General features: G+C 52.0%; 1 protein-coding gene across 1 annotated transcript in view; it reads right to left on the bottom strand.

Moving 5' to 3' along the window:
- Positions 1-13,606, bottom strand: part of Tns4 (tensin 4) — a 17,432-nt gene extending 3,826 nt beyond the window's left edge. Inside the window, exons 1-8 of the mRNA XM_005368253.3 lie at positions 13,180-13,606; positions 7,492-7,864; positions 5,642-6,066; positions 4,020-4,106; positions 3,587-3,712; positions 2,181-2,273; positions 1,732-1,809; positions 227-298 (exon numbers count right to left, since the gene is read on the bottom strand). Coding sequence (XP_005368310.1) covers positions 227-298; positions 1,732-1,809; positions 2,181-2,273; positions 3,587-3,712; positions 4,020-4,106; positions 5,642-6,066; positions 7,492-7,864; positions 13,180-13,606 — 1,681 coding nt within the window. The remainder of the gene's footprint in view (positions 1-226; positions 299-1,731; positions 1,810-2,180; positions 2,274-3,586; positions 3,713-4,019; positions 4,107-5,641; positions 6,067-7,491; positions 7,865-13,179) is intronic.
- Between the last annotated feature and the right edge of the window lie 8,528 nt (positions 13,607-22,134).

Below are 22,134 nucleotides of genomic sequence, written 5' to 3'. Positions count from 1 at the left end.
CCCCCCCCCCCCCCGTGCCCAGTCCTCTTTCCTCCCCACTGGCCCACAGCGGCAGCCTCTCATCTCCTTGGTTTATGAGGCCGAGGAGGGGGTGTGCCGTGGGCTGTTAAGGCTGCAGAAACAAAGCAGTAATGGGAAGCATGTGTGGGCTTGTGTGCGTGTGTGTTCATGGGGTTGGGAAGTGCGGTGAACGCGGTGAACGCGGTACCTCCCCTATACCACTCACCAGCCGATATCTTCAGGCAAGAGGTCTGGCCATGCGTGGGGGAGTCCAGCGCTGGTTCTGCGCCTCCCAGTTCTGAACAGAGGCGCCCCAGGGGAGAGGGAAGAGCGAGTGGATCTCAGGGGAGCAGCTGGCAAGAATCCCTTTGAACACCTCCCACAGCCGCCCCCACCTCCAGGAAGTGACAGGCTGGGAAGCCAGGTGCGATTGCCTCAATTAGAGCCACGAGGACCACTTTGCCTAGCTTGCGAGCCTTTTGATCCCTTCCCACCTCTCCACGCCAGCCTCCCAAGTCTGGGCCTGCTGCTCTGACCCTGTCCCCACAAGCCCCTGACCTCTCTTTTGGACCCCTCCCCCATCCTCTTCTTTGCAGAGTAGGGGTGCTGTGTCTCCATCGCTTGTTTAGGGCTCTTCCTGCACCTGCTCCACCTTCCTCCTGCACAACTGAGATGACCCCCTGGGTCTGGGAGCTCCTAGGGGGCTGCAGGCTGTGGTTGAGGCTGCTGAACTGAGCTGTGGGCCTGTGGACCCTCCCCCACCCTTTCCTCTTTTCCTTTCTGCCTTTTTCTTTTTTTATGAGTCTTATTACATAGCGCTGACTGGACCGGAACTCACTGTGTAGTCTCAAGTCCCTGGTCACCTTGCCTCGGCCTCCCAAGTGCTGGAGCTATAGGGAAAGACCACAGCCTCATTGCTTACCTATAGGTTATAAGGGTGGTGGAGGCGGTATGCGTGGGGGAATAATACCAGATTTGTTCACCCAGACTGTTAGATTGCTTTCTAAGCCAGTGACCTAATGCCACCTTCCTAATGCTGTGACCCTTTAATACAGTTTCTTATGTTGTGGTGACCCCAACCATAACATTATTTTCATTGCTATTTTGTAACTGTAATTTTGCTACTGTAATAAATCATAATGTAAATATCTGGCATGCAACCCCTGTGAAAGGTTCATCTGACCCCTCCTCACCCCTGCAGGGGTCACGACCCACAGGTAAGAACCGCTGCTCTGAGGTCTGTTCCGGGCCAGGCACTGTGGTGTATGCCTGGCCTGAACAATCTCATTGAATCTGGGTGCTGACACTTTGGGTATGTCTAAAAGATGGTTGTTCTTAAAGGGCAGGGGTGGCGCACGCCTTTAATCCCAGCACTCGGGAGGCAGAGGCAGGCGGATCTCTGTGAGTAGAGGCCAGCCTGGTCTACAAAGTGAGTTCCAGGACAGCCAGGGCTACACAGAGAAACCCTGTCTCAAAACAACAACAACAACAAAAAACAAACCCCCAAACCCTAACAAACAAAAACAAAAAAACAAGTTCTTATTTGTGTGTGTGTGTGGTGGGCACTGGGGGGCTCAGAGGAGCAGACATAAATGGGAAATGGAGAGACATGGACCTAGTCCAGATCAGGCACTTGTCACACTGACCCTAAAACAAGTCATAAACAAGGCTGAAGTGGCCACTTAGGTAGCCACTTTTAGTAAGAGCCCAGAGGGCTGACCCAGCACCTACCTTTGTGTGGGATGGTGAGTTTGCAGGGCAGGGCCAGGGCCATGATGGAGTGTTGACACACAAAGGCAGAGAGGCTCCCTGCAAAGAAGCAGGAAGCCCTGAGTAAGTAAATAGGGCTTTCCCAGCCCCCTTCACAGTGCAGGAGACCATGTCCTGGAGGCATAGAGGCTGGATAGAGGCTGGGGTGGCTGGGGAGGCTGGAGAAGGTGGAGGATGGGGAGGGTGGGAGCTGCAGAGTCTGGGGAAGCTAGGAAGGGTGGGGAGGGTAGAGGCTGGGGAGGCTGTGAAGGGTAGGGAGGCTAGGGAGAGATGGGAGAGAGGCTGGGGAGGCTAGGGAAGCTGTGGAGGCTGTGGACACTGTGGAGGCTGCAGAGACTAGGGAGGTTGGAGAGGCCTGGAGGCCTGGAGGCCTGGAGGCTGGGGAGGTGGGGGAGGCTGGGGAGGCTTACCAAAGTAGGGCTCCTCATCTGCTCCTTTCAGATGCACCCCTTTGGCTGAAGACTCCACCAGGAAGTGACGTATAAGGTCAGTGCTGTCCTCACCTGGACAAAGAAGAAAGGATTTTGTTTCAGAGCTCCATGTTAGCCAAAGCCTGGCCCGCAGGACCCCGCTCACTTCTTCCAGATCCTTCTGAGGTTCGCAGGAGCCTCTGCCTCCCTGTGAGGCTGCACCTAGGAAGCCCGTGTTCATGGGCTCCAAAGTGGCAGTGCCTTCGCTCAGCCCAGCCCATCCCAGGTGCCATTGTTTCCCATCAGCTCCTCCCTGCAGGAACAAGGCTGGCTTTGACAGGCAGCAGAGTGCCCTTTGACCTCACCAACCACAGATTCCTCCTCCATTTGGACTCGTGGGAGGCTCTTTGAAAAGCTTCCTTGAAAACCAACACCTGCCCCAGAGGTGGCTGATTGTTCCCAACTCACTCCTCACCCCTGCTGTGGCTGTAACCCCTATTAGGACTCTCTCTACCACTGAGCCAACCCGCCCCCCCAACTACCCAAGGTTGGGTAGTCCATCCTCATTCTATGTCTTAATTCCTTGGGGGGTGTCATTCACTTCCTGAGACTCACCCTTAGGCTTAAGTGAGGGGACTGTTACCCTGGGACCTTGTAGCATGGTCATTCTTTGTTCTCACCTGAACTCCCCAATGAGGTGGCTTCTGCAGGGGAGTGAGTCCCCTACATGCCTAGTTCTTACACAGGGTCTGGCATGCGGTAGACCCCTCAGAGATGTGTGTGCTGAGTTACCAGATAACCCCATGAGGTCATAGGATAGCAAACACGCTATCACACACATGTGATTAGCAGTTACACATGTGATAAGCTCTCTCACGCAGGATGGGCTATTTGTTTTTTTTTTTTTTTTAGCAAGACAGAGTTTCTGTGTAGCCCTGGCTGTCCTAGAACTCGCTCTGTAGACCAGGCTGTCCTGGAACTCGATCCACCTGCCTCTGCCTCCTGAGAGCTGGGATCAAAGGGCACCGCCCAGCGGGATGAGCTATTGAACACGTGGTAAATTATTACAAGAACGTTAAGATATTGGGAGTGTGATAAGCCCACATATGCATTAGTCATATTAGGCTCCTGGAGATAAATCCAGGCTAGACAGAAGTGATCGGAAGACAGCAGCCTGAGGAGAGGCTGGGACCTTTCTCCTCCTCCATCCTTAAAGGGTGGAACAGGAAATTTGAGGAGGCAGGGCATCTCAGGCATTTAGAGATGCTCTTCATGGTGCCTAAGTGTTGGAGGGCAGCTGGGAGAGCCAGGACTCTCTTCCTGGGAGTCATCCTGATCGTCACTGTCAAACTGGGACAGAATTCACCATGGTGAGGACCTGAGGTGATCAAGCAAAAGGTATGTACCTGGTCGGTTTGGGGCAGAAGCTGGCGTCTCCTGTACCTTCAGGGCAAGGCCAAAGGAGCCCCGGTAGGAGGAACTGTCCCTGATGACGAAAGCACCTGGCTTCTCCTTCCTCAGCAGATCAATTGCTGGAACAGTGTTTGGTTAGAGGCTGATTCACTCTACACAGACACTCTCTCTGCCCATCCCCACGGAGTCCTCCCAGAGAAGTCACACAACCTTCTGTCCCCAGGAAGTCCTTGCTCCTGTCTACTTTCTGCAGGTTTTGCTTACTTCCTAATCCTAAGAAGGCCAGCAGGTCACCCACCCTTCCATGGGCTGCTATTTGCCACCTTCCTAACCACCGTGACCCAAGATCCCATCTCCCTGCTGCATAGTACTTGCCAGACATAGTTACGGGGACACTTGTCCCCTAAAATACAATGCTGGCCTTACCTTGCTCTCGGGTAATGCTTGGCTTAAACCAGTATTTGGATGTGTCCATCACGAACTTCATGGTGGGCTGCATGCTCTTGACAGCACCTGGAGACAGGCAGAGAAGGGCACCCTGTCAACTGGGTAGAGGGTGGCTGAGAGACAACCGGGGAGAATGCTGGAGACCTGTCCTGCTCCTCTTCCCAGGGATCCTCTAGGGTCTAAATAGCCTAAAGAGGAAAACTCCACCGGAGCCGTGGCTCAGTGGGTAGAGTGCTTGCCTAGCGCACATGAAGCCTTGGGTTCGATCCCTAACACCCCATAAAGCCAGGTGGTGGTTCATGGCTGTCATCCCAGAAGTTGGGAAGCTGAGGTAGGAGGATTGCATTGGGGTCAAAGCCAGCTTGGCTATAGAATTAAACCCTATCACAAAGGCTGGAAATAGAGTTGGCAGGATGGCTCAGCGGGTCATACCTCTTGGCATGAGGGCCTGACAACCTGAGTTTGATCCCCTGGACTCACATAAAGGTGGAAGGAGTCGACCCACTTAAAAAAGTACTTTGAGCTTCACATGTGCTTTGTGGCACATGCCCCTCCCCCCAGTAGTAGATGAGTTTGCTGTTTGAAAGGCCTGGCTGAGGCACCATTTTCTCCTGTTAGCTGAGGGAGGAGAGTCTGGGACTAAGTCCTTGGGTCTCTGCTCATGGGAGGTGTGTACCCCAAAGGTGCTCCAGCTGAACTTGTGTTTACTGCTTTGGGTTCTTTGGATGTCTATAGTCACAGGCTCTGGGAAGAGGGGTGTTTGCTATTTTGTGGTTTTCAGCCATCTGTGTTGGAATGCCTTGGTTCCATTCCCCGCTTGCCCCTGTATGGTCTTGTCATCCATGAATGTCAGAGCGAGGACTGATATACTCTCTGTCTCTCCTTGGGTTAGCCAGTTAGTTACCACACAACTTTGTTCAGATTGCCTCAGGGTTGCCTGGTTCTGTTTCCTCCCTTACCCCAGCTGCCCAGCCCTGGTTCCAGTCTCATAACCCTCCTGCCAGGCAGATTCCATGGTGAACCATTGCGTTTGCACTGCTGACCCCACATCCTCTTCCCTGCTTCCGTTTCTTATTGTCTAAAGAGTGAAATGGCCCTTGTTGTCAAAAGAGTACAACCCACTTTTTAGTTTGGCCTCTGCCACTCTGCCACAATCTGCCACTATTCCCAGTGACCTGCACCTAACTTCCCACAAGTTTCCTCGCTGTGCTGTGCGGGCACATTGCCCTAGCTATGAGGTCACAGTTATCCCTGCAAGGAATGCCTTTTATCCCTTCCTCTGGGTGCTGGCTAGCTTCAGTGTCACCTCCTCCAGGCTCCAAGCTGCCTAATCCACTCCTTCATCTGTCACCTATGAAGCGTCTATACCTTTGCAAGGATTCTACTCTACGGGAGGTCTTGGGTTGGGTCACTCTTTCTAGACTGTGCCCATCTGTGTATCCTCACACCCTGGCACAATGCTTGGTGCACCAACATTGCGGTAGTCATTAAAAGTGGGTAGTTGATAAAAGTGTTACCTGCCTGTTGCCCAGTCCCCTTGGTCTTTGACTAGTCCTCTTAACTAAATCCTCCGATGCTAAAGGTGTTGGATTACAACGTACCGTCTGGAGATGCAGCGACAGGACCATCTGGCAGAGTCTGGCTGTGGCTCTCGAGAGCCCGACAGGGGTGACTGGGAGATGCAGCCAGAGGCTGGACAGAGCCCTGGTGTCCTGGTGTCTGCCGGGCTGGGGGAGACTGTGGTTCTGGGCACCCATTGATTAGCACAATGGGTACGTCCACCATGGAGTTGGTGATAGAAGGGGGGCAACTGCTGGCCTGCTCCTTGGCTACTGGAGGACAGTAGGCTGCTTGGGGCTGGCCCATGTTCGGTATTGGGTTGCTGGGAGCCTGGGCATCACCAGGTCTCACACACAGGGACCCTCGGTCCAGGCTGTGGAGGCTGGAGGAGGAGCTGGCTGGACTCGCCAAGGATCGTGAAGAGGACTGATAACTGGAGAGGCTTGAGTGTGGGAGGGACTGGCTGCTGCAGAAGAAAGCAGATGGAATATTAGGGTGTCGGGTGGTGACTGGGGACCAGTGCTGTGTTCTGGAATCTAGCCATCTGGGGCCCTATCTGGGGTCAAATAGAGCACTGCATATACTCTCACCCCAAACCCAGAGCAAAGAGTACCCCATCTGAATTTCAAGGGTGCAGCAGGGTACAGAACCTTCCTAGAACCGGGGACTTTTTGTCACTTAAGCTGACTGGTGGGTTTAACCTCCAGCAGTTATGCTGGCCTGGGTTTCTCCTGCTTTCCCAGTCAGGCTGATCTGACAGAACCATCACAGACAGGAGGATCTCCATGCCCCAGCACTCTCAAAAGGCCCGCAGAGAGGCCGCTGTACCTGGGCCGGACATGCCTGTGGCTGGCGCAGGGCAAGGCTCTAGCTGGAGGAGACTAACACCGCTAGGCCAGCAAGCATGGTGGTGGATCCCTGGTTCCTATGCCTGGGCCCACCATGGCCAATGCCTTTGGAGTTAGTGTGTGGGATTGAGGTCTTGTGGTTTGGTTATCCTGGAGCAGGATGGGCTGTTGTGCGATTCGACTGGGAGGCCTAAGATCAGTGACCTGGGATCCCTGCCCAGGGGGTTGAAGCCTCCTACCTGGTTTTGTCAGTGGCCCAGGGAGTGGGGGGAGGGGCTTTCATTCCTAGATGTTTCATCTCAGGCCCCCAAGTCTGTTTATACTCCTGAGATTGATTTATTATTTTTTCAATAATTACTTATTTTACGTGTGCAAGGGTCTCGCCTGTGTGTGCACCTGTGTGCTGTGTGTGGACAGTGATTGTGGGGGGTCAGAGGAGGGCACTGGATCTCCCAGGACCGGAGTAACAGATGATTGTGAGCTGTGGTGTGGGGGCTGGGAACTGAACCCGGGTCCTAAGCCTGAGCAGGCAGTGCTCTTAACCATTGAGCTCCCTCTCCAGGTCCCACCCCCGAATTTTAATGACCCTTCCTCCAGATGGGTCATGTGGGGGATGGGAAGAAGACAGGTCTCATCAATGTAGTACTCTATTCTCAAAAGTTCAATGGAAGCCATGAGTTCAGGACACTGAATTATTATCTAAATGCTTTGAGGGGAATTTGAGATAGAAATAGCTATGATGGTAGAAAAGACATGTATTCTTTTTTTTTTTTTTTTTCTTTTCCTAGACAGTGTTTCTCTGTGGAGCCCTGGCTGTCCTGGAACTAGCTCTGTAAATCAGGCTGGCCTTGAACTCACAGAGATCCATGTACCCCTGCCTTCTAAGTGTTGGGATTAAAGGAGTGTACCACCACTGCCCAGACAACGTGTATTCTTCTATTCTTGACGCCTGTACATTTTGCTCACAGAACAGAGTGCCCTTCTGTTGTGTGTGTGTGTCTGTGGCCATATGTGTCACCATGCACGCAATGTCATGAACTTACCTTCCAAATACATAGCTGACATCTGACGTGGGGCTGGCTGACAGCACAGAGACCCTGCTGCCCCGCTGTGGGGCCCGTGGCCCTTTCTCCCAACCTGGAGGAGTGGCCAGTGGGGAGCCTGAGGCTCTGCTCTCCTGGCCAGAGCTGGAACTGCTAAGGGAAGATGGGGTGTGGGGAGAGGGACCCCTGCCCTGGTTCCCAGAGAAGATGAGGCTCTCGCTGCTGCTTCGAGTCTCTCGGGGAATGTCTCTGGAGAAAAGGAGGCTGCCGTTGCGTGGGGAGCCAAAGGGTGGAGTGACACACGGGCTGGAGCAGCGTTGGGGACCGTCGAAGCATCTTGATCTGGTAGAGGTCACTTCGATGTACTTTATATCTTTGTTGGGGGCGGGAGGGGAGAGAAAGAAGGCATTGGTGAGAGCCAGGAGTCAGAGAGAATCGATGGGTGGAGCGCTATCTGGCAAAGGTGGTAGAAACTGGGGGTGCACAAGCTGTCCCCCCCCAGAGGGTCATGAATCCTATCCATGGATTCCCAGGCTGAAAATTAGGGTAGGGCCCTGGAGAGCACTCAGTTTACTAAAAACAGCTCATCCCTCCCCTGTTCAGAACTCTGGAGGCCAGCCTGCCCTGGGTACGCATGGCTCCTTCCCATGAGCCCATGGTGCCTGAACCCGGGGTCCTGGGTGGAAGTGGGCATTCTATCAGATGCACAGGGCTGGTGGGCTTGCTGGTTCAGGGGATGCAGAGACAGCCTGGCTTTGTAGCCACACAAACTTGGGCGGGAATCTTGACGTTACCTCTTTCTAGCAAGGCAGCACTGAGTAACTTTCCAGACCTCTCTTGGCCTCAGTTTCCTTATCTGCAAAGTGGAGATCTAGACCCAGCCCTCTAGGGTGGTGCCGAGGAGCAAACAGATGAATGGAGCCTGATTCCCGGCAGAACTCCTCATGGAAAGAGCTTTCCCTACCAGCTGCTCTTGGGAACCCCTCAGTGGGAGCCCCTCACTAGCTGAAATGGGGATCTTTGGCTTAAGAGAATTGAGTGACAGAGGAGACACGGGGAACTGCACTGTAGGCTCTCAGAGGGCTGTGAGGGTGACATAGATTTTTTTTCGGGAGGCCAGCAAGTTCCTTTCCTTCACTTAAAAAAAATTGTTGGATGGTGTTGATGATGCACCCTTTTAATCCCAGCACTTGGGATCCCTCTGAGTTCAAGGCCAGCCTGGTCTACAAACCTGAGTTCCAGGATAGCCAAGGCTGTTACACAGAGAAACCCTGTCTTGAAAACCAAACCGAACCAAAACCTTTTGAGATACAATCTAGCCCCAAGCTCTTTCCGTACCTCAGGATAGCCTTGAACTGATTCTGATAATCTTGTCTCTACTTTCTCAGTGAGCATAGGTAGAAGCCACGGCATCTAGTTTTTATGTGTCACCTGGAGTACTGGGGATAGAACCCAGGGCTTCATGAATGCTAGGCAAGGCCTTTTACTTAGCTGCACCTCCGCCCCAGCTTCTATTTTTTTATTTATTTATTAATTGATTGATTTTTTTTGAGACAGGGCTTCTCTGTGTAACAGTCCTGGCTGTCCTAGAACTCACTATGTGCACCACCACCACTTGGTTAGCTTCTATCTTTATAAAGACTTTATACCGTTTATGCACATAACCACCGCTAACCCTCAGCATGGCCCTTGGGTAGGCCAGACATTGGTTTTACAGAGGAGGTAACAGGTTGGAGATTAAGTGGAAGTGGGAGTTGAGGTTTCTTGCATCACTTTTGCCAAAGACTGGCAATTGCTAGCATGCAACATAGCATATCCTGTCCTGTTACGGCAGCTCTATAAAAATGCTATTGATCCCTGTGTAACCAATAAGAACTCAAGGTTCAGCTAGGCTGAGTTGTCCAATGCCACAGAACTAAAAGAGTGGAAAGCCCCAATTTCCTCCCCTGAGCTGTGTTTGTGGCCTCTTCCAGGACAAGAGGAACTCTTTGGGATCCCATTCTCAGGCCTTCCCGGTTTTTGTCTGCTCTGGTGTGTGTCTCCTGACCTGTGAGGGTCCTAGCCCACAACTTCATGGGTCATAAAAATATCTAACACCTTGCCTGGGAGCTGAGCAGGGTGGGAGGGGCCTGTGCTGTGACTCACCCTCCACTCCTTGTCCTGAGGTGGATATGGTTGGGGAGGTGGAAGCTCCCACCCCATCCCTGGGGTGCAGCCGCTGTTTACGGGCCTGTGGGGCAAGTCCCGGCAGTGTAGGGTGGATGCAGGCGCCAGCCGCAAGCCTGGCCGGTGAAGGGAGGGCATGTGGGTGGGGGGAGGAGAGACAGTTATTAAACAGCCTGCCCTTGGGACTGGCAAACAGCCTTGCCTGGCAGAAACTGCTGGAAAATGAAATGTGGGGACCTGATCCAAGGATGGGTGGGAGGTGGTAGAGAGGATAAGGGAGATGGTGTTTGGGTCTAGGAGCCAGGATCCCTCTGGGGTGGTGACTCTGAAGGACGAGTATAAAGAGAGGGGGACAGGAGGCAAGGAAGGGGGCACTGACAGAGTTTCAGAGAGGTGCGGGGGCGGGGAGGGGTGCGTTTCAGAGGAGAAGACTGTCCGCTTCCTCTAAACAAACTCCAGTTTAAGGAGACAGACAGAAACAAGGGCTTTAAGGATTCGAAACAGCCTGATCTGCCACTTGGTAGGACCATGGCTTCCTTCCTCATCCTCAGCTAACACATCGATAAAAAAAGACTCCTGTGATTTCCTTCAGGGCAGCTGCAGGGACTCTGCATCCTAGGAGCTAATGTCCACGAACAATCTATTCAGCTGTGTCTAGTAAATTCCCTAGCTTTACCAGGCGGGGAGGCAAGCCTCTGCTGCTTCCTGATGACAGGGTGCCTTGGAGGATGGATGGATGGGATGGTACCAGGGTGTGTGGGGGAGTTGGGGGGATAGAATCCACTCTGAGGATGTGAAGATATAAGGGATCTCACCCAGAATTCTCAGCAGTGTCCTGGACCGGGAAATCCTTCTCGCCAGCAACAGTGGCCCACAGGAGGGTTTGGGGAGGCTGAGATGGGCATAGCGGGCCTGCGGTGTGGCATCTGCCACTCTCGGTAAGGGAAGACCAGCCCCTTGAGGGGGTGCTGACCTCGCCCTGATGTTTTAGGAGGATTTCTGAGGTATGTATGAGAAGCATGTGAGTAGGGGTTGGAGATGAGGGTGCCTGTGGTCCAGAACTCTAGAAAGAGGCTGGGGTAGGAGGCTGCCTGGTTGCTGGTTAGCCTGGACTAAAGAGCAAGACTTTTTTTTTAAAAAGGAGGAGGAGGCGGCAGTGGCATGGCAGAGGGCAATAAGGACCTTCTGGCCACTGCCTATCTTTCTGTACTCTTTGTTCCCCAGAGTTGGATGGACCCATGCTTTGGGTGGCAGGCTGTCATTGGACAACCTGAGGATAGGGACCACTGCCTTGACAGTCATCTGCTCTTCACCAAGCCTTCAGCGGAGGAAGGGATGGGTGTTGTCTACCCTGCACTCCACCCTATACATGTGGACTCCTAATACTGATCTTGCCCCAACTGGTCTTGGCCGTGTGGAATCCCTGCCTTGGGGCATGAACATTAAAACCCTGGGCTGGCTCCTGCCAACGGTAATTAGGTCTAAAGCACTTCCCCGCAGTGCTGTGCCCATGACTGGCCTTCAGCAGCAGCAGACGGCTCCTGTAATAGGCTTGGCAGGAAGAGGGGAAGCAGTGGGGGCCAGGATCCCCTGATGGGTGCCAGAGGGCTTGGGTGTTGTGTTGACTTCTATCTCAGAATCTAAACTGCCCTGGGGCTGGCTGTACAGGCAATCCCCCACTCTACCATGGCTCACCAAGACTGTGACAAACAGGCAACAAATCCTTTCTCTTAATCACTGTACTCTTGGAGGTAGGAACTCTTTATTTTGTCCATTTTATAGATGAGGAATCAAAGACATAGAGGTGATGTCAACAGCTTGCATCAGGTCAGCCTGAACCCAGGGGTCAGGCTAAACAGGTTCCTTATTCAAGCCCATGTTAACTTAGTTTTTCATCTGTACAATGGAGTCAAATTCTCCTCTCAGTGGGTTAGGATAGAAGAATCCCGTACAAGTCAATCACGGCCGTACACACCTGTAATCCTAGCGCTTGGGAAGAGGAGGCAGGAGGATATGAGAAATTTAAGGTTATCCTGGGCTACCTAGCATGTTGAGGTCAGCCTGGGCTACATGAGATCCTGTAGAAGGCACTCAGCAGAGAGACAGGGCCTAGCAAGCAGCAAATGCTCAGGAAGTGGATGCTAGCCTGGCTTCTGTGTGCACCCCCCATTCCTGCTATCTGACCCCCGGGGACCTGACCTTTCCATCTGCTTGCTGGATGGCTCTGCTGCTCCCTCACTCCCAGAATACCCTCGAGATGTTTCAAGTGTGGGGAACCAAATCAGCACCCAGGGCTTCCCAGATTCCCTTGGCTGTGTGGCTGGTGTCAGCTTGTACCAGCTTGTTACGAGCTGGAGACTGCAGGCTTCTGATGTTGTCTAGCTGGTTGCCGAACTCGGTCATTTTTAACAGCTGCATGCTGCAAACTGATACTGAAATAGCTTACATTCAAAACGAAAGCTGACCAGTTGCAGTGTTCAGGAGGGGAGGTGGAGTGGTAAGAACTAGGCTGGGCTACACAGACTCTTGTCTCCAGAAGATTTAAAAGAATAAAAAAATGAAAATATATGTGTGTAATACGGAAGGTCAGACACACCCAAAACCCACATATCTTACTATAGTGCAGGCTCTGAGATTTTATGGTTATTGTATTGGTACAGTGAGATTTTATTTCTTTTGTGCTGAGGGCAGTTTAGGTTATCACTGACTTACATTCCCAGCTTTAAAAAAAAAAAACCCTCCTACTTTAAAAACTCCCTCCCCGCCAATTTGGAGACAGGGCCTTGCTATGTAGTGCAGGCTAGTCTAGAACTCACGATCTCCCTCCTCCGTGCTGAGTGAGCGTCCAGTGTGTGCCACTATGGTCTCTGATGTGTAGTGCTGTTCTACAGAGCAGGACTACTTCGCTTTCAGTCGTACGCCCGGTGACGTCCTGTCAGTAGCTCAGAATTGGGAGAATTTACACCGTGGACATGGGCAGAAGCTTCAGACTGGGACTTGTGTTTCCCAAACAGGGAATCAGCATCCTACTTCTTGTGTTCTGCCTCTCTCTCGTCCCATCCATCTTGGGCCTTTCTCAAGAGATGTTCCCCTAAGCAGGGATCGGGGGACATCTAGAAATCCTACAATAATTTTAGGGGACCAAACTTAGTAAGCTCTAAAGAGAAACATCAAGAGCTTAAGTAAGGTCCAGGGACTCTGCATTTAGGAAGCTCTTACTGTGTGCACCTCATTGTGGAAGCTGCTTACCTGGACTAGCACATCTGAGTTCTCATAAAAACCACCTGAAACTGGAGTCTACCAGTTTCCAAACTCAGGGACCAGGCAGAGTTGGTTGGTGAGGGAAATCTGTACTTACATCTTTTGTGCAGTGGAGAAATCTGAAAGGTCAGAAGTTTGTGTAGGGCTCACTGTACTCCCCACAGGACAAGAACCCGTGCCCCTCAAATTTCGTAGAAGAGCCCCTATTCGTTCGAGTTCTGTCTCCCAGTTCCCTTTCTGCTTGTGCTCCCAAATCCTTACCTAAGGCTTCTGGTTCCTCCTTCTTGCTCCTTGAAGTGATGCTGCTGGCCTGCTCAGCCTGGGGACCAGCAGTCCCAGAGGGAAGCAACTGGAAGGTGGGGTCTAGTTCCAGGATCATCTGGTTGAGGGTCTCCAGTGAGAAGTCAATGCAGGAGTCGAGGTCCTGTGAGGTCCCTGAGGCCTGCTCCTTAGGGTGCTGCAGGGGGCAGTGAGCTTTGGCTTCTGCTTGCTGAGCAGGCTGGAACCTGCTGGAGGTGCCTTTGCAGAGTGTGGGGGCCATCAGAGGCTGGGTTCCCCAGCTCTCTGTGGTGTAGTAGGGACACAGTGCTGGGAGGCTGGGGTTGGAGCTTGGGTGCAGGGCCATCCTGGATTCTTCGTGGGGAGTCAAGCTGACCACATGACCTCCAGCCAGCAGGGAGCTGGACATGATGCGTCCGTGAGTCCAGCGGTTTGCCTCTGGCTTCTTCTGATCAGCCTCACTTCTACCCCAGAGTTATATCCTGCTCCCAAGAGCTCCAAGGACCTGAAAGAGGAGGGTGGGATCTGAGTGCTATCTGTAGGTGAAGCCTTTGCCTGGGTCCTTAGTGAAGAACAAAGCATCTCATTCAGTTAAAGGCCCACTTGGTTTCTTGGCTCTGACACTCAGTGTGTAAGTTTGGACAAAGGAAGTAATTTTTTCCCCATCTTAGTTCCTTCATTTGACAAATGAGCTAGAATTAATCATATGCTTAGGACAATGTCTGGTAGATCTAAGCCTATGCAAGTGACGGTTAAGTGACTGAAAGGGAGGATTGCCAATCACTTACTTACCATGTCGTGCGTGTATTTCTAAACAGATGTGAGCTGATGTGTATGAGGAACCACTAAGTTCAGAGGCTCCAAGAGTCGTACAAAAAGCCCCTTCAAGTTGCTGTAACAACCTGATGAGGTAGGTACTACTATTGTCCCATTTGGCAATGAAAAGAGCAGAGATACAGGGGGAGGGGACACGAAGGAGATTCCGTGGCCCCGCTGGGAAGGCCAGGGAGGACTTCTGTGGAGAAGGAAGGAGACATACGAAGCAGAAAAGAGGAAGCTAGCTGAGCATGGTGGGTAAGAATGAGGAGGCAAGGTAGTGTTCAAAGCGGCGTGTGGCGTGTCCAAAGGCCCAGCGGCCAGATGGGAAGTCAAAGGTATCCAGGAAACAGAGGCGCTTGGGCTGGACGGGCAGGGTGGGTCAGGTGGGCTAGCTAGACTCTGCTGAAACTCAAGAGGTAAGAGAGAGACACTGGGGAGTGATAGGATCAGATGACAGTCACTCCCCCCCCCCCCCCGAGCTCATGCAGAAAAAGAAATGCCCTAACTTGCTATCTCCTTCCTGTGAAAAGTTCTTCCTGTTGTCTAACCTTGATGCTACATACTTGTTTCTCACAAGTGGTGTGTAGGGGAGGAGGTAAAAGGTCCTAGGACAGACCAGTGAGAAAACTGGGTGGGACAAGAACGTGCTGACCTTAGTCCTTCTGGCAGCCTGAGCCTTGCTGCCTCCCTCCCCGTGTCAGAGCGTGAAGCCACAAGGTGATGCACGGGAAACCATTGGACAGTTCCGGAGATGAATTAGAAATTGGGGCTTATGGAGTATGACACCCTCGTAAGGGGCTCCCAGCTACAGAGCACCCTCATCAGGTGCCAGGTACTGGCCAACATGCTGTGTACAGCTGCACTTGGCATTCCAGCCAGAGCCTCTGCCCTCCTCCATTCTGCCCCTGAAGACACCCAGACTCACAAAAGTCCATAAAGTTTTAGGGATCGGGTGTGGTGTACACACCTGTGATCCAAGCAAGAGAGAGGTAGAGGCAGGAGGATGAGGAGCTCCACAGAGAGTTCACAGCCAGCTGGAGACACAAGAGACCCTGTCTCAATCCCCCCACCCACCCACCCAATCAACCAACCGAATAAACAACAAAATCCTGAAAGGAACCAATAGAGGGTTCAGATCTGGGATTCAAATCTAGGCTTTGGACCTTGGTAATCTTAACTCCTTCAGCCACATGGAGTTCAAAGGCAGAGGGGACACAGAGAGGGGGCCCTGATATGCTGAATGACAAAAAGCCTGGCCTCTCTGCATCCCGCCTGGCCTCGCTCCTCACCCTAGGCTCCTATGGCTTTGTTATCTGACTTCTTGGCTGGGTCCAGGGGTGGGGATGCCGTGTGGGGAAGCATATCTATAAATGGCAGTGGAAGGGAGCTGGCCTGAGCTCCTTCCTTGGGGGCAGCTGAGGACACAGAGCCCAAGCAAGACACAGCTTTTCCCACATAGTCTCCAAGAGTCCAGGGAGCAGGCGCAGCTTGCAGGGTTCACTGCCAGGCCTACAGAGGAAGCTGGGGACACTGAGCAGAGTGCACAGGAACCCGAGTATCCCCCACGACCAGGACTCGAGATTACCCACATGCTCATCCCGAGGCTGTCCCTGTGCCTCTCCAGACAGATCGCAGTGGTTTTCCCATCTGACCGTGACCTGACAATAAGACCCTTGACACCCTTCTATTTCCCAACAGTTGTGAGGGGGGAGTACTGGCGAGGCTGAGGGACTTGCCCAGGCTACAAGTGTGTGTCTGGGAGTTCATGGTGGGTATTCTTGCCTCTGACAGTCCTCCACGATCACCCTGTGCTCTTCCCACAGGCGTAAGATCTCCCCTACCACGGCCCCTTTGGGGATTCTGGAACCAACTGCTACTGAGAATCCAAGGAGACACCAAGGGCAGGAAGCCCTTCAGCAGGTTCTCATTTATCCTTCCCAAGTTACCCCTGGTCCCAGACACAGGCTCCTCTGCTCCTCTGGGATGTTGCTACACAGCCCAGGTCCTCCCAGTGCACCTCTCTAGCTGGTTCCTTTCAGCTCTTAGGAAGGAGTGCCTTCCTAACACACACACACACACACACACACACACACACACGCCTGTGTCTTAGGAAGGATTCCAGTTAGCTCTGCCCTATTTACAGCTCCCTCCTACCTTCTCCTCTTCAGATTCTAACTCTGTTTCTTTCTCTTCTCCCCATAACTCTGGGGCAAGGACCTCCTGGGGCACTGGGAAAGTCCTATGACCTTCCTTTGCTGAGCTCTTTCTTCCTTATCATGGCCCTCATATAAGCACAGGTAGGGAAAGCAGAGGATGAAATCCCAGTCTCCCCAAAGCACAACCCCAGGACCCCTATCATTTGAACCTACCTCCTCATTGTCCTTTGCCTCCCCAAGATCCAGGAAGCCTCACCTGGGGCAGCAGGCAGGGCCTGCGGGATAGAGGGCTGTCTCCTAGTCCCGCCAGTCTCAGAGCTCTGCCTGGGAGTCAGGACGCCTGGGTCTGTCCAGGCGCTAACCAGGTGTCCAAGACCCCAGGTCCCAAGACTGAGACCCCTGCACCTCGGCTGAGGCCTTAGATCTCTTTAGGCTCTGGACTGAGCTCCCCCACCCACACCCCAATGAGTAAAGGCACCTACCTGTTCACGGCCCCCGCTGCACTCACTTACACGGCTCCCAGGATCAAACTGTGCTGAACTCAGGTAAGTCAGGACAGCAGGCGCCAGTAAACCTCAGGACCCGCCTTTAAGAACAGCCCGCCCTCCGTCCGTCCGTCTCCCTCCTCCCCTGAGGCCCTACACGTGGCCTTGACAGCGGCCGGCCCCGCCCCAGAGGTGTTCTAACAGTCCAGGTGGGGCAGCCGCAGGCTGGGAGGGGTCTGCGTGTGTTACGGAGGTGGGCGGGGGTAGGGTGGGGGGGAGTTGAATGGCGGGCTGGCCTGGCAGGCGCCGGTTAGGGTGTGTAGGGGGCCCCCAAGCTCCCAGCTTGGCCCTTCCCGTGTACCACGTGGTCAGGAGGATGCCCAGACCAAGGTGTGCTGAGGGCTTCCTTTCACCTTGCGGTGGCAGGAGGAAACAATGGGTTGACGAGACAGTGAGAAGGGGAGCTTCTACTGGAGACCCTTCCCCAGACCTATCCCTTGGATCTGGATGCCCTTGTTGGGCCCACGTGTTGTCTTTTCTAACCTTCTGTCCTGTTACAAGGCCACCTCTCTAGCCTGGGAATGAGGCTTCCGTCACCAGTGTGGAAGCTGGAAGGCCCCGGAGGGCTCTATCAAGAGGGCTAGCTGCCCTGCTTGGTGATTCACTCTCCCAAGAAGCTCTGCTAGGTGGAGGGCAGAAGTCACCCCTTCCTTCTCCAGGACAAAAACTCCCTCCCTGCCAGGGGTCCTCAAGACGTTGTGAGCAAGTGTCCAGCCAGGATGAGTGGTAGGGCCCCATCGGGCCAGCAGGCTGATCTGGAGAGTGGGCTGCCCAGCGTCTCTATTAGCTTCTGCAGCCTGCTTTTTGGATTGCTTTCTGATGCCCTGTGGTTTTGCAGAACCATGTTGAGCCAATGTGCCCACCACAAAAAGGTCCAAAGTGGTCCAAGGCTTCTCTTCTTGAGAGCAGCATGGAAAGAAATCCTCAAGGATCCCTGTGGTCCCCCAGATGCTGGCCTTGGTGAATAGAGGTGTAGCTTTGTATGAAGAATCTGGCTAGCTGCAAGCCAAGGCAGCCTTAGTCTGTAGGCTTTGGCTTAGTTGGCAGGTGGGAGGACCAACTGCTGAGCCTTTTGGGTGGAAGGGTTGGGCTACACGGAGGAGAAATGGCCCTGGACTGTAGCTCAGTTGAGACATTGCTTGCCTAGCATGTAGGAAGCCCTCGGTTTGATTTTTTTTCCTCTCTGCAATTTCTCTCTGCTTCACATGCAGCCGCTTCCTTCAGCTTAGAAGGAACCCTTCTAGGCTCAGAACCCTGATTTCAGTTTCAGCGGCCCTGCAGACCTTGCCCAGTCCCTCTGCCCACCCCCGGCGTTGGACACAAGTAGCATTCTGAAGGGGATGACATGTCTTTGTATACGTGTCGGTAGGACTGTCTTCCTCACGCGGCTGCCCTGGTGGTCTTCCATCAGCACACCTGGGATGAATCTCTTGTTATGTTGCTTAATTCTCTTTGGATTTGATGACATTTTGGTGAAGGATTTGGCACTCATGAGGGCTGTTGTTCTGTCACTGTTTTCTGCTTTGTGATATCTTTGGTTTTGGCATTAGGGTAATGCCTGATTAATAAATGGAGTCAAGAAGGACCCCTCTTGTGCTGTCCTCTGAAAGTGATGTGGAGAACTGGCGTGGTTCCCACTCTCCCTCCTCGTTCTTTCTTTAACTGAGTCTCACTACACAGACCAGGTTGACTTGAAACCCACAACCTCCTGCCTCAGCCTCCAGAGAGCTGGGATTATAGGCACGAATCGACATAGCCTGCTTCGTAGCATCTCTTTCTTCAGCCTCAACTACATTATTTCTCTGGCTTCGGCTCTGCATTAATCTTTCTAAGAGAAGGGATCCCCTCAGCAGAATGTTTAAAGATACATTTAAAAAACAAAACAAAAACTTTCCTTTTTTTTTTTTCATGTTTCCTTCACTTTCCTCAGGAAAGAAGAGGGAAAACTGATTAAGTAAAAAAGCAAAAAGTGCTATTTCTGATAGTTTTTTCTTCCTTGTAGGAGCTCCATTTCGTGTGCATTCATATACTTGTCTCTGCCTGGGTGTGTCCGAGTGAGTGACTGTCAACTTGACACAGCCTAGAATCACGTGGAGAAAACAAGTCTCAACTGAGTAATAATTGACTTTATCAGGTTGGTTCATGAACAAGTCTATGAGATATTGTCTTAATTGATGTATGAAGGCCCAGTCCACTATAGGTGGTGCCCCTTCTTGGGCAGGTGGTCCTGAGCTACTGGAGAAGAAAATGAGCTAAGCGTATCCTGTGAGGAAGCCAGCGAGCCGGCCAGCAAGCGCATTCCTTTGTGTTTTCTACTTAGGTTCCTGCCCTGCCTTCCCTTCTGACAGATGTGTAAGAAGAAACAAACCCTTTCCCGCCCTGAGTGGCTTTTGGTCAGAGTGCTTTTATTACAGTAACAGAAAGCAAACATGTGTGTGTGTGTATGTGTGCGTGCACACACGTGTGTGAGAGAGTGTGTGTGCGTGTGTGAGAATGTGTGTGGTGTGTGCGATGCGTGTATGTGTGCGCACATGCGTGTGTGAGAGAGTTGTGCATGTATGTGAGTGTGTGTGTGAGAGTGTGCGTGCTTGTCTGTGTGTATGTGTGTGTGTGGTATGTGTGCGTGTGTATGTATGTGTGTGCATGCATGTGTGTGTGAGAGAGTTGTGCATGTGTGTGTGTATGTGGTGTGTGCGCGTTGAGTATGTGTGTGTGTGTGTGTGTGTGTGTGTGTGTGTGTGAATGTGTGGGCAAGAGATCAACTTCAAGTGTCTATCGTGAGGAGCCATCTACCCGTGTTTGTTTTACTTTTGAGACAGGGTCTCTGAATGGGACCAATTAGTGCAGGCTAGCTGGCCAGCAAGCCTCAAGAATCCCTGTGTCATTGCCCCTCAGTACTGGGATTACAAGGTCATGCCTTTGCACCCTGTTTTTTTATGTGGGTGTCAGAAGCTAAACTCGGGTCTTCAAGTTTTCTTGGCAGGCATTTACTGACCAAGTAACCGCCCTGGTCTCAGAGAACTCCACCGTTCATTCAAACACACTTACTGAGCACTCTTGCACTTCGGCACAGGACACAGAAATGAAGGGACAAGATTGCCGACTCCGAGGAGCTCACTGTGTACGAGGAGGAAAGCTTTCAGTCTCAGCCTGGTCTGGTCTCCCGAAGTCCGGAGCTCCACTATCCTACCTGGCAGCCATCAGTTAGGTACAGCTTTTGGGTTAATCCACACTGAGAGAGCTTTGGGATAAAATAAAAGTCAATTGAGATGTTTCTAGCTTAGCATGAAGGATGTAAGCTGTAGTAGTCATAATTAAAAGTTTATCTATTTGCTGTGTGAGGTGGAACGGGGGACTTTGTGCCACCATATGCGTGTGGGGGTCAGAAGACAATTTGTGGGAGTCAGTTCTCTCCTCCACCACATGAGTACCGAAGACCAACCTCAGGCTTAGGGCTCGGCAACAAGGGCCTTTCCCCTCTCATTAGCCTCTCACTCATAATCTTTTATCTCAGTGCTGTGTTGAAACGATGATGCTTTGTGGCTCTCGGGTTAAATAAAGTAGATGATTAAAATTAATTTCATCTGTATCAAATGACCACAAACCCAGTGACTTTAAACAACCAGAATACGTTCTCTCGCAGTCATGAGCCCCAAATCCGGCTAGGACACGTTGCTTTTGGAGGCTAGAGGGGAGGATCCACTTCCTGCCTCTTGCAGCTTTTGGGAACTGCCCAGAGTCCTTGAATTTGTGACTGCATCCCTCCCGTCTCCTCTCATGCTAGCCTCAATCCCGTCTGTCCATCTGGTACAAGGCCACTTGAGAAGGCAACTATGGGATCATAGATAATCAGGGGGACCCTCCTCACCCTGACATCCTTAATTGTATCTGCAAAGGTCTGTCCCCATCTCCCACAATTTAATTACCATTTAAAGGTGCTAGAAGGTAGGACCTGATATATTTGATATCTTTGGATGCTTGTTATCCAACCTTCTCTATGTGTGGCTTGCATTATATTTCTACGGAGCAACTTCAGCCCATAGTAACCCAAAAAGCCCAGGGAAAGTGTCATAGATTCACAAGGGGCAGAGGGTTTGTTTTGTTTCTTTTTGTTGTCATTGTTGTTGGTTTTGGTTTTTCAGGACTGGGTTTCTCCATGTAGTCCCGGCTGTCCCGAAGCTCACTCTGTAGACCAGGCTGGCCTTGAACTCACAGAGATCCGCCTGCCTCTGCCTCCCAAGTGCTGGGATTTAAGGCATGCACCATCACTGCCTGGTCTCAAATAGGGCAGACGGAATTGGAGGGGCATTCCCAAGAATCCCTTGGAATCATCACTGTAGCGGGAACACAGGTGAGCTTGGCAAACTTGCTGAGGAGGAATATGTGCACAGTCTGGCCCCCACCTAACCTCCTAGTGAGCCCTTCTGAGCTACGGGGCACGAGTGCTACACACTGCATTCCTCAGACTCCTTTGTTGTTAGGATCCTGCTAACACAGTTATGTCTGCTATGCAGACTTGGGGGTAAGAAGTTGGTACAGGAGGCATCTTTCTTCTGATGGTCAGCATGGTGTGGACACTGGAACTTTGCACAGCTGCCTTCTGGTATCCAGTCTCCAGTTTGGTGGCTACAAAGTTGTTGAAATGACATTCGATCCCCTGATCAGTTATGAGCATGGTTCTGGAAGTCAATGGTCCCTGAGTAGTTCCTCTTTAAAGCTCCCCAACAGCACCAGAGAGGCACAGCTTCCCCAGGGATTCGTTCAAGCATGTTCTTCCAAGATCTGCTGCAGATATAGCTGGCTTCTCCAGCCTTTCCAATGCATTCCCTAGCAAAGGATAATGGCATAAAATTCTTTCTGTTCAAATTATCTAGAATGGCACCCCGTCTTGGTTAATTTTCTATTGTTGTGATAAGACACAATGACCAAGACAACTTAGAAAAGAAGGTGTCTATTTGGGGCTCACAGTTCCGAAGGGTGAGTTCATGACTATCATGGTGGGGAGCGTGGCAATAGGCAGGCGGATGTGGTGTTGGAGCAATAGCTGAGAGCTCACCTCTCGAGACACAGTCATGAGGCAGAGACAGCTAGGGAAAGCCTCAAAGGTCACCTCGGTGACACACATTTTTTAACAAAACCACACCTCCCAGTCCTTCCCAAACAGTTCCACCAACTGGGGACTAAGCATTCACATGAGCCTATCAGGATTGTTCTCATTCAAAGCCACAACCCCTTTCCTTGTAGCTGACTAATGCAGTGGGCTGGGAATGGAGAACAATAGGCCATTATAGGTTGTCAAGCCAGCCTGGATTTTCTGCTGTAAGCAATGAAAATACAGGAAACAACGTCTATGGGCAGAAAAAGCACAGGGAGGAAACGGAATGGAACGACACAGTCTTTCCTCGGGAAAGTCTTTT

This window comes from Microtus ochrogaster, unplaced genomic scaffold (assembly GCF_000317375.1).
Source record: "Microtus ochrogaster isolate Prairie Vole_2 unplaced genomic scaffold, MicOch1.0 UNK31, whole genome shotgun sequence".
In the NCBI taxonomy this organism is placed as follows: Eukaryota; Metazoa; Chordata; class Mammalia; order Rodentia; family Cricetidae; genus Microtus; species Microtus ochrogaster.
Note: the sequence above shows the minus strand (reverse complement) of the source record. Positions and strands in the feature narration are given on the sequence as shown.